Source organism: Sinocyclocheilus grahami, unplaced genomic scaffold (assembly GCF_001515645.1).
Source record: "Sinocyclocheilus grahami isolate Dianchi unplaced genomic scaffold, SAMN03320097.WGS_v1.1 scaffold1520.1, whole genome shotgun sequence".
NCBI classification, from domain to species: domain Eukaryota; kingdom Metazoa; phylum Chordata; class Actinopteri; order Cypriniformes; family Cyprinidae; genus Sinocyclocheilus; species Sinocyclocheilus grahami.
Genome location: NW_015506699.1, coordinates 235,414 through 247,027, shown reverse-complemented (window position 1 = coordinate 247,027; position 11,614 = coordinate 235,414). Strand labels below are relative to the sequence as shown.

At 36.6% G+C, this 11,614-nt stretch overlaps 1 protein-coding gene across 1 annotated transcript in view; it reads left to right on the top strand.

Annotated features, from left to right (window-relative positions):
• Window positions 1-11,236, top strand: part of colgalt1b (collagen beta(1-O)galactosyltransferase 1b) — a 16,133-nt gene extending 4,897 nt beyond the window's left edge. The window contains 10 exon segments of the mRNA XM_016257173.1: window positions 1,650-1,760; window positions 3,254-3,371; window positions 4,449-4,583; window positions 6,781-6,985; window positions 7,065-7,184; window positions 7,280-7,356; window positions 8,061-8,167; window positions 9,769-9,901; window positions 10,784-10,911; window positions 10,984-11,236. Coding sequence (XP_016112659.1) covers window positions 1,650-1,760; window positions 3,254-3,371; window positions 4,449-4,583; window positions 6,781-6,985; window positions 7,065-7,184; window positions 7,280-7,356; window positions 8,061-8,167; window positions 9,769-9,901; window positions 10,784-10,911; window positions 10,984-11,236 — 1,387 coding nt within the window.
• The last annotated feature ends 378 nt before the right edge of the window (window positions 11,237-11,614 follow it).

Genomic DNA, 11,614 nt, shown 5'->3' with positions numbered 1-11,614 from the left:
ATCATACAGGCAGGAGTACTGTTGCCACAGCTCCACGAACCTTTCCTCCATCTCATAACTCCACCTAGCAGCACCATCATCTCTCCTTCGTTTCGCCATGTTTGAAACCTGTGTCTGAAAGAGCTTCTGTGCTGCTATTGGTCAACGTCACCAGTGTGACAGAACTCGTCGTGGACGACGGAAAAAAATTAAACATGCTAGTCTTTCTGTCGTGATGTCGTGAAGCATCGCAGACGCGGAATCGGTTGTCGTCCACTATGACACACTACACGAGCTGAAATGATTGAATCTTGTGTCCCGATGCCCATTGTCGTTTACCAATCCCCACGACACCCTACGTCAAGCAAATCGTGGCAAAATCGGACTAAAATCATGTAGTCTGAACCGGGCGTAAGATTGCCGTCATTCAAATGATGAAAAAGTATTGCCGTAAACAATGTATTTTTGCGGTACCACGAAATAAACGATAGAGCATAATATGGAACGATAGACTTTTAATTTCGTCCATCCGATATACTGTATATCGTCATATCGCCCAGCCCTAAACTAGTACTAGTAATTTTTGTCTTTGCAAGTTTAGTGTAAACAACGGAAGCATTCAGACCTGTAGGTCATCAATGGCTGTAGGAGATGGACGGGTGCGTCAGATCTGATTGAGACTGGGAAAAAAAGAGGAATGAAATTTGCCTGAGGAACTTTCAGAAGCTTCTCTCTGTGTGTGTGTGTGTGTGTGTGTGTGTGTGTGTGTGTGTTTGGTATGAGATTGTGCACCTGGAAACCATCTGTTCACAGCTAAACCCTGATTAGAGACAGCCTGTATGATCTCAGTGATAAATTTCCCCTGGAACATCTGCTGAGCTCACCTGAACACTCGTTTGTACAGGATCTGTCAGTGCTTTTCCAAGTAACTAGTAAAGTGCATTACTTTTAAATTTCTTTTAAATACTTTTAAACCTTCCTTCAGCCTGAGGCTTATTCATTTCGCTTTTGTTGTGAAAGGGACCCTTCATGACAGAATGGAGAAAAGTATATATATACTTTTTTTTTTTTTAATAAAAACAAATAATCAAGCCCAGCCCAGGTGACTGAAAGTAATGCAAATGTAACATAATGCATTACTTTTCATAAAAGTAACGGAATTAGTTACTTTTTATGGAGTAAAGCAATACTATAATGCATTACTTTTAAAAGTAACTTAATAATAATAATAATACATTTTATTTAAAGGCGCCTTTCAGAGCACTCAAGGACACCGTACAATTGAGTGATAATCATAAAATCACGACAACAATACAACAAACAACATCTTTCCCCAACACTGGCAACTGTGTGAGTGAATCTGACTCATTTTCTTCACTAACACATTGTGTAGCAGCTGTGAGGGGCTCTGGTCCTCGTGTGCTCCTTCTGCAGCCAAACGCTGAAGACAAGCTTGGTTTTCCAAAGGTCGTGTAGTGCAGTTAAATATGGGGTGATTTTACAGCGCTGCACATCAGAGCAAACTCAGCATTCAGGAAAAAGGGAAAATTAAAAAGCTCTAATTATAGTCATTTGCTTTCTATTTTGTCATTCATGTTTGGAGAAGCGGCCGTCTTTGACATTTCTGTTTCAGATGTTGAACTGTTTTCAGATGATCTCTCTGTCCTCAGGGTGGCCACAGATCATAATTCAGACAACACCACAGCGATCCTGCGCGAATGGCTCGTAAACGTCCAGAACTTCTATCATTATGTGGAGTGGAGACCTCAGGAGGAGCCCAGGTGAGGCTGACCTTAAACCACATCTGAACCTCAAGCTGAACTCGTGCGTAAACACAAACTACAGGATCACAGAAACATCTGCTCACGTTTCCTGTGATCTGACCAGTGTCTGCTCTCTTTCTCTTCTTCTGTTAGAAAACATATTTTGTTAAATAAATCCAAAATTGTTCAATATCAATGCACTATTGACCTCAAAATACATTGATCTTTTTTAATCTTTTATTTAAAAAATGTTCATTAAACATTAAAAATGTGACTGATTTATTCTTTATTGTCAAGTTTTTAAATACTTTTTTCAAGGTGAAAAAGTATATATATATATATATATGTATATGTGTGTGTGTGTCTTTTATGTGTGTTGTTTCAGTGTGAGATACTGTTGTAGTTTTTGTTGATATTTTGAATTAGATTTTATTTTTAGTTTCTCTTTTCATGTTTATTTGAAAGTTTTGTAATTTTGTTGTAATTTGGTGTTTTTGTCATTTTCATATTTTAATTAATAATTTATGCATTTAGCAGACACTTTTATCCAAAGCGACTTACAGTGCATTCAGGCTAATGATTTTTTTTACCAGTATGTGTGTTCCCTGGGAATTGAACCCACGACATTTAGCGCTGCTAACGCAATGTGTAACTGCTAATACACAATTTTCAGTAGTTTGTGTTGCTTTTAAATTTCACTGTAAAAAAAATCTGTAAAAAATGTACAGTAAAAAAACGGCCTGAACGTGAAACTGACATGAAACTGAATTAATGCAATAAACATTAATTTAACAACATTAGATGTAACATACAACTCTAATGCACAAAACTGATAAGAAAAAAATAAAAAGAAACAGTTATTTAAACCAAAAAAAAATCCAATTTGAAATGAAACGCAGGGGATTCTGGAAATGTCAATTTACGGTTATTCACTGTAAAATATATACTTCGTTTTTACTTCCAAAAACGGTATACTACCGTAAAATTGTAATGTCCAATACAGTTTTTCACCGTATATATAGTAGGGTTACCGTTAACCATTTAACATGTTTTTACTGTAGCATTTTTACAGTCTTTTACTGTTAAATTCACAATTAATTTATTTTTATTATATTATTTCAGGTTTTGTTATTTTATTACACCAAGGCAAACTAAATGAAAAAAAAAATGCTGTCTTGGGAAATAGCTGAAATAAAACAAGTTTCAGTTTTTTTCAAATTTAACTTTATTCCGTTAACATTGTAACAAAAATATATACAGTATATTGCACCACATGGTATTTTGCCACCTGTACTAACCTTGCCTTGCCATAAAAAATATTTTTTTTGTACATAAATTAAAAACATTTTAGTGCAATTAAGTCATTTTATGTATCAGTTGCATTTTAACATATATTTGAATTAATTGATAGGACGACAAATCAGACAGTAAATATGTGAATGCCACTTTGCCCTTGATGTGTGTCTGAATGGTTTGTGGCTCATGCATGTATTTGTCTGTGTGTTTCTCAGCGTCTATGAGGACGAGAGCGGCCCGAAGCACTGGACGAACCTGCGATACGAGCACGTGATGAAGCTGCGTCAGGCGGCCCTCGACACGGCGCGGGAGATGTGGGCCGACTACTTTCTGGTACATCGTCTGAAGTCCTCCTGTTTGTGTCTGAGACGAGTCTCTTTACCCTTCACGGAACTGTAATGTTGTCTGTTAGTGTAGATAATGTCACAGTAGTGTCTGGTGTGACCCGAACTGACCCGCCTCACGTCACACGGTCATTACACTCCAGTCTGTAGAGGGTCACGGGCCGCGTCCCGTCGCTCAGAGGAGCGTTTGCTCGTCTAAAGTTAGCAGTTGCTCTGTTCAGTATTATAGGGATATTTCTGCTGCTCTGTGATCAGCTCTGTTCCTGCAGTCCAGCGTTCGGTCCACACTAGTTTAACTGCTCTGCATGTGTTTCAGTGGAAGTACTCTGTACCATTATAGGATTAAACACACTGTCCCTCGAGCCGCCGCTGAGGAATCAAAACCACGGGCATGTATAAAAGTCAAACATCTTTCCTGGAGAACCATGTTGAGTTTTATCTTCAATAACTCAACAATAATCTCTTGAGTTCAAACTGTAAAAGTAGGTGTAGATTTGACTCAGAAATAGCTAGTAAATTTCTTCAAATAATTACAAAGAAGCAGAACGACTGAAATTGTATTTTTTCTTAGAGTGTTTCCAATAATAATTGAACTTTGAAAAGTCATTTTTACAGTGTGTTTCTGATTCAGGATCCAAAATCCAATTTCAAAATAAAACAGGTTTATACATTTTAAATGTACTTAAATGCAACCTAGAAACGTGTAATTACAAATTTATTTAAACAAGTTCCAATAGAAATGACATTAAAATGTATTTTAGTTTGCCATAAATGTTTGTCAGTACATTCAGCAGAGCTTTAACCATATTTTAATGACAAGAGAAGTAATTATGAAATTATATTTAAAGATGTACTTAAGTCCTCTCTATATTTAAGCTATAATTCATTTTAATTGAATTGTAAATAACCTCCAACTGAGTGTCAGAAAAACATTTTTGTGAATCGGATTAAAACAATGCACATTTTTTTAGATCTAAAATTAGGCTAAGTGACGTAATGTGGAGTTGCTGTAAATAATAAATGAAATGAACCTGACGGACTCGTGGCGGTGCGTCTGTGTTTGCAGATGGTGGACTGTGATAACCTGCTGACTAACCGGGATGTTTTATGGAAGCTGATGCAGGAGAATAAGACGATCGCGGCGCCGATGCTGGAGTCCAGAGCGGCGTACTCAAACTTCTGGTGCGGCATGACATCTCAGGTGTGTGAAACACAGAACTGAACACGTGTGGATCCTGAGTCTTCATTTCACAGCTGTTTTATCGTTTAGACTTAGTCCTGTGGCAGATCTGCTTTTTAGTTTCTATCATATTTAGTCAACCGTATTCTTAAGTCAAGTGCTAGTGACTAAACGTCTGGGCATTTTAGTCAATGAAAACAGTCATATTTTAGTCATGCTGCATAGTGGTTCAACTGATAATCACAATTTCATCACACAAAATTTGAATAGTTGTCATTAGAGAAATTTATTTTACGTTTCTGAATTATTGCACTTTCACATAAGCAACACGTGTTTGGGTTTATTAGTTTGTCACTGAGAAGTTTTTCTCACAGGTTTAATCGCAGTGAAGATCGCTAAACTCCAGCGTATTTTAATGACAAGAGAAGTAATTATGAAATTATATTTAAAGATGTACTTAAGTCCTCTCTATATTTAAGCTATAATTCATTTTAATTGAATTGTAAATAACCTCCAACTGAGTGTCAGAAAAAAAATTTTGTGGATCGGATTAAAACAATGCACATTTTTTTAGATCTAAAATTAGGCTAAGTGACGTAATGTGGAGTTGCTGTAAATAATAAATGAAATGAACCTGACGGACTCGTGGCGGTGCGTCTGTGTTTGCAGATGGTGGACTGTGATAACCTGCTGACTAACCGGGATGTTTTATGGAAGCTGATGCAGGAGAATAAGACGATCGCGGCGCCGATGCTGGAGTCCAGAGCGGCGTACTCAAACTTCTGGTGCGGCATGACGTCTCAGGTGTGTGAAACCCAGAACTGAACACGTGTGGATCCTGAGTCTTCATTTCACAGCTGTTTTATAGTTTAGACTTAGTCCTGTGGCAAATCTGCTTTTTAGTTTTTATCATATTTAGTCAACCGTATTCTTAAGTCAAGTGTTAGTGACTAAACGTCTGTGCTTTTTAGTCAATGAAAACAGTCATATTTTAGTCATGCTGCATAGTGGTTCAACTGATAATCACAATTTCATCACACAAAATTCGAATAATTGTCATTAGAGAAATTTATTTTACGTTTCTGAATTATTGCACTTTCACATAAGCAACACGTGTTTGGGTTTATTCGTTTGGCACTGAGAAGTTTTTCTCACAGGTTTAATCGCAGTGAAGATCGCTAAACTCCAGCGTACATGATTTCTGGTGTTTTCAGATCATCAGAGCTTTTTTCTCAGAGCAGAGAGTGTTTGTGCAGATGGTTGCCAGATTGGGAATATTAAGTAAATCAAAGGGTGGAAAATTAGCTGTTTCTGGTGGGGGATTTTAACTCTTGACATTTGGCAACCGTAAACAGGCTTGTTGAAGAATATTTCTATAATATATAGTAAAAAAAAAAAATTTTTTTTTTTTTATTATTTACATTTTATAATTATAAATATTTTAGTTTAGCCTTTTTTATATGTTTATATAAATTATAATTAAATATTAAGTAAAAAAAAGGAAGAAAATTAGTAATTTAGGGGGATTTAAACTCTTGACATTTGGCAACCACAAACAGGCTCGTTAAAATACATTTACATAATATATAATATTTTTTCTACTTTTTGTTGACAAAGATAAAGAGAAATGTTGGCAAAGTTTGTTATTATTATTAAAATATTTATAAATAACTTTCATAATTATAAACATTGTGTTTTCGCCTCTTTTGTCAGCAATATTGCATGTTTATATAAATTATAATGATATATTAATCAGAGTCATTGTTTAATGATGACAGTACCATCTTGTTTTAAGGCCCGTTCACACCAACAGACGATTAAGATGTTTACTCTAATTGCACACTCCAGATTTGTCATCTGTCACTCTAATTTTTCTCAAGCTCTTTAATGCTGAATGAATTCTGATTGGTTGTCAATATTTTTATTGTTAATCTGCAAAAAAAAACTATCTGTAAGTGATTCCATCAATATCGTTCTTCTGTGCCGTTATCGTTATATTATATATATATCTCTGTCGTTATGGTTACCGTGATTGTTCACACAGGACGAAAAAAAAATCCTCGCTTTTTCCCACCGCGAATGATCGGGATCTGTTGTTTCGATTCAAAAGCATCATCGAATTTTCGTGTTCAGTGTGAAAAGGCCTTTAGTCATGAAGAAGGTTGTGGACGGACATCTTTGATCACAGTCTTGTTAACGAGCGAGCGTGTTATTACAGGGTTATTATAAGCGGACGCCGGCCTACATGCCGATCCGCAGGCAGGAGCGCAAGGGCTGCTTCGCCGTGCCCATGGTTCACTCCACCTTCCTGCTGGACCTGAGGAAGGAGGCGTCCCGCGAGCTGGCCTTCTTCCCGCCGCATCCCGACTACAGCTGGGCCTTCGACGACATCATCATCTTCGCCTTCTCCGCGCGCATGGCAGGTGCGTCTCAGACTGAGAAGATTACATTCAGTTATCACGTGCGCTGCTTTTGCTTGAGATTTAACACCGTTTCCCGCAGAGGTTCAGATGTACATCTGCAACAGAGAGACTTATGGGTATTTCCCCGTGCCCCTGCGCTCCCATAATACCCTGCAGGACGAGGCGGACAGTTTCCGGCACTCGCTGCTGGAGGTTATGGGTGAGTCACATGACTGGTCAGTGGTCACATGCCCTTGTTATTCAGCTTAAAGAGCGTAACGATGTCTTTGATCATTGGGTGTGTTTTGTCTGCAGTGCGCAATCCTCCATCAGAGCCGTCCGTGTATCTCTCTCTTCCTCCGAAACAGCCGGATAAAATGGGCTTCGATGAGGTCAGGATGTCACATTTCTACCACACTATTTCACTTTATGTTTTATATTGCAGTATATTTAATTGTATGTTTATTATGCTTTATATTTTTATATTTATCATTTTATATTGTATTATTTTGTATATGTTATACTGTGTTATTTTATGAAATAGTATAACATAAAATAGAGTAATATAGCCATTTATATAAATTTTTATTTTTATTTTTTACATTAGCTTTGTAATAGTTACATTTTTACATTTTTGTTGTATTTAATTTTGTATTTGTATTTTATATTCTATATTTGTATTTTATATTAAATGTTATATTATATATAATTGTTATATTATATTGTATTATATTACTTTAATCCCATATTACATCATTGTATGAAATGGTATAAAATACTGGAATGCTTAAAGTGTATTGTATTATATTATATCATATTAATTTATGAAATGGTATAAAATAGTGTAGTATTTTTTAGTTGTGTTTATTATTGTGTTGTATTTATTTTGTATCATAGTATAACAATACAATTGTTTTTATTTTATAGATTTTTATTGACATTCTGTATTATCATATTATTTATACATTACATTTATTTAATTTTATATTATTTTATAAAGTAGTCAGATATATTGCTATTGTATATATTCATCAGGTTTATACATTACATATATTATTAGCTCATATAATATGTTATTCTGGTTATATTTCTGCAGGTGTTTATGATAAACCTGCTGAGGCGTTCGGACCGCAGAGAGCGCATGCTGAGGACTCTGTACGAACAAGAGATCGCGTGCAAGATTACTGCAGCTGTAGATGGCAAGTACGTCTCAAACACACACAAACGCCTTCTCTCACCTGTTCCGCTCGCACACAGACCATCTGACACGTGTGTGTGTGTGTGTGTGTGTGTCTGTGTGTGTGTGTGTGTCTGTGTGTGTGTGTGTGTGTGCGCAAGGGCTGCTTCGCCGTGCCCATGGTTCACTCCACCTTCCTGCTGGACCTGAGGAAGGAGGCGTCCCGCGAGCTGGCCTTCTTCCCGCCGCATCCCGACTACAGCTGGGCCTTCGACGACATCATCATCTTCGCCTTCTCCGCGCGCATGGCAGGTGCGTCTCAGACTGAGAAGATTACATTCAGTTATCACGTGCGCTGCTTTTGCTTGAGATTTAACACCGTTTCCCGCAGAGGTTCAGATGTACATCTGCAACAGAGAGACTTATGGGTATTTCCCCGTGCCCCTGCGCTCCCATAATACCCTGCAGGACGAGGCGGACAGTTTCCGGCACTCGCTGCTGGAGGTTATGGGTGAGTCACATGACTGGTCAGTGGTCACATGCCCTTGTTATTCAGCTTAAAGAGCGTAACGATGTCTTTGATCATTGGGTGTGTTTTGTCTGCAGTGCGCAATCCTCCATCAGAGCCGTCCGTGTATCTCTCTCTTCCTCCGAAACAGCCGGATAAAATGGGCTTCGATGAGGTCAGGATGTCACATTTCTACCACACTATTTCACTTTATGTTTTATATTGCAGTATATTTAATTGTATGTTTATTATGCTTTATATTTTTATATTTATCATTTTATATTGTATTATTTTGTATATGTTATATTGTGTTATTTTATGAAATAGTATAACATAAAATAGAGTAATATAGCCATTTATATACATTTTTATTTTTATTTTTTACATTAGCTTTGTAATAGTTACATTTTTACATTTTTGTTGTATTTAATTTTGTATTTGTATTTTATATTCTATATTTGTATTTTATATTAAATGTTATATTATATATAATTGTTATATTATATTGTATTATATTACTTTAATCCCATATTACATCATTGTATGAAATGGTATAAAATACTGGAATGCTTAAAGTGTATTGTATTATATTATATCATATTAATTTATGAAATGGTATAAAATAGTGTAGTATTTTTTAGTTGTGTTTATTATTGTGTTGTATTTATTTTGTATCATAGTATAACAATACAATTGTTTTTATTTTATAGATTTTTATTGACATTCTGTATTATCATATTATTTATACATTACATTTATTTAATTTTATATTATTTTATAAAGTAGTCAGATATATTGCTATTGTATATATTCATCAGGTTTATACATTACATATATTATTAGCTCATATAATATGTTATTCTGGTTATATTTCTGCAGGTGTTTATGATAAACCTGCTGAGGCGTTCGGACCGCAGAGAGCGCATGCTGAGGACTCTGTACGAACAAGAGATCGCGTGCAAGATCACCGCAGCTGTAGATGGCAAGTACGTCTCAAACACACACAAACGCCTTCTCTCACCTGTTCCGCTCGCACACAGACCGTCTGACACGTGTGTGTGTGTGTGTGTGTGTGTGTGTGTGTGTGTGTGTGTGTGTCTGTGTCTGTGTGTGTGTCAGGGCGCTGAACATCAGTCAGATCGAGGCGCTGGGGATCCAGATGATGCCCGGATACAGCGACCCGTATCACGGCCGTCCGCTCACTAAAGGAGAGCTGGGCTGCTTTCTGTCGCACTACAACATCTGGACAGAGGTGAGAGAGAGAGAGAGAGACAGACAATGTAATGATTTAAGTTATATATGTCTGTTTTTTTATTGAAAAACTAGTGTTTTTATAAGAAAGTATTGTAATATAGTTTATTTAGTAATAAGCGTTTTGTAAGGGAATATTTTAAATATTTCTCTAAAATAATATATTTTTCTATAATAACTTAAAGTATGGCAGTGTGTTTACTCAGTGTTTGATTTTTAGAAGTATTGTTTTCATAAAATACTACAAAATAGTGTTTAAAAAATATATGTATATATATATAAACTTTATAATAATAAAATAAAATCATTTTATAATATGTTAAATTATGGAAATCTGTTTATGTGTAACAGTTTACAAGAAAATATTATAATTTTTGATAAAATAACATAATATAGTAATATTTTAATATACTAATATAGTGTTTTATAGAAAATATTTTTAAATATACTATAAACTAATTATTTTGGCAATATCCTACTGTCATGGTTGCCTTCTGTGGCGAGACGAAGAACGAGGAGGCGTGGGATAAACTCTTAAGTAAATGTCTTTAATCATCCAAGACGGGATAAAGCAAGGCAGGCACAGACACACAGGAAACACAACATCTACGTTCAATACCGGACAAACTCAGATAACACAGACAGAAACTTAAGTACACAGGGTAATTGACAAGACACACCTGAGAGCAATCAACAATCAACACACAGGAAAACCAAATGAACATAAGGAACTTTAATAGGAGAGGAACATAACCAAATAAAGGTATACAGAAACAGAGGGAAGGCAGGAACAGAGGGAAACCAAAACAAAAACAGAGCATAAATGTGACACCTACATTACGGCATTGTGTTTACTCAGTCTGTGCATGGTTCTGTGTGTTAGATTGTGGATCGAGGGCTGAAGGCGTCTCTGGTGATCGAGGACGACCTGCGCTTTGAGGTTTTCTTTAAGCGGCGCCTGCAGAATCTGATGCATGAGATCGAGTCTCAGCGGCTGGACTGGGACTTGATGTGAGTACAGCAGTCTGTGTACAGCTCCCTCTACTGGACTCCTGACTCCAGCTGTTTGTCTCTGTCTCTCAGATATATCGGCCGCAAGCGCATGCAGGTGGACCGGCCGGAGAAATCTGTGCCCAGAATACACAACCTGGTGGAGGCTGATTACTCGTACTGGACGCTGGGATACACCATCTCACTGCGCGGCGCTCAGAAGCTGCTGCGGGCCGAACCGCTTCGAAACATGCTGCCGGTGGACGAGTTTCTGCCCGTCATGTACAACAAACACCCCATGTGAGAGAAGAGCTATCTCTTCATACAGCCGTATCATTATTACTAGTGTGCAGTTTGCCTGTTTCTAATTATTGTTCGTTCATGCATTCAATGTAATGTTTTATCCTTCTGATCAGATACAACAATATTTTATTATCTGCTATTGTGCAAATTAGTTTATTTTTGCTCCTAACAAAGAGTAGTGATCAAAAAAGTCTCATATGAACATCAAACAACACTGAATCTAATTAAACATCACAGAAATCACATAATAAACCTAAAGATCATGTAAAAAAAATAATATATATATATATATATAACCCCCGGCTCTTAATGCATGTTTTTTCCTTCTGGAGCATCAGAGAGCGTTTGAACCTTCTGTAATAGTTGCATAAGAGTCCCTCAGTTGTCCTCAGTGTGAAAAGATGGATCTCAAAATCATACA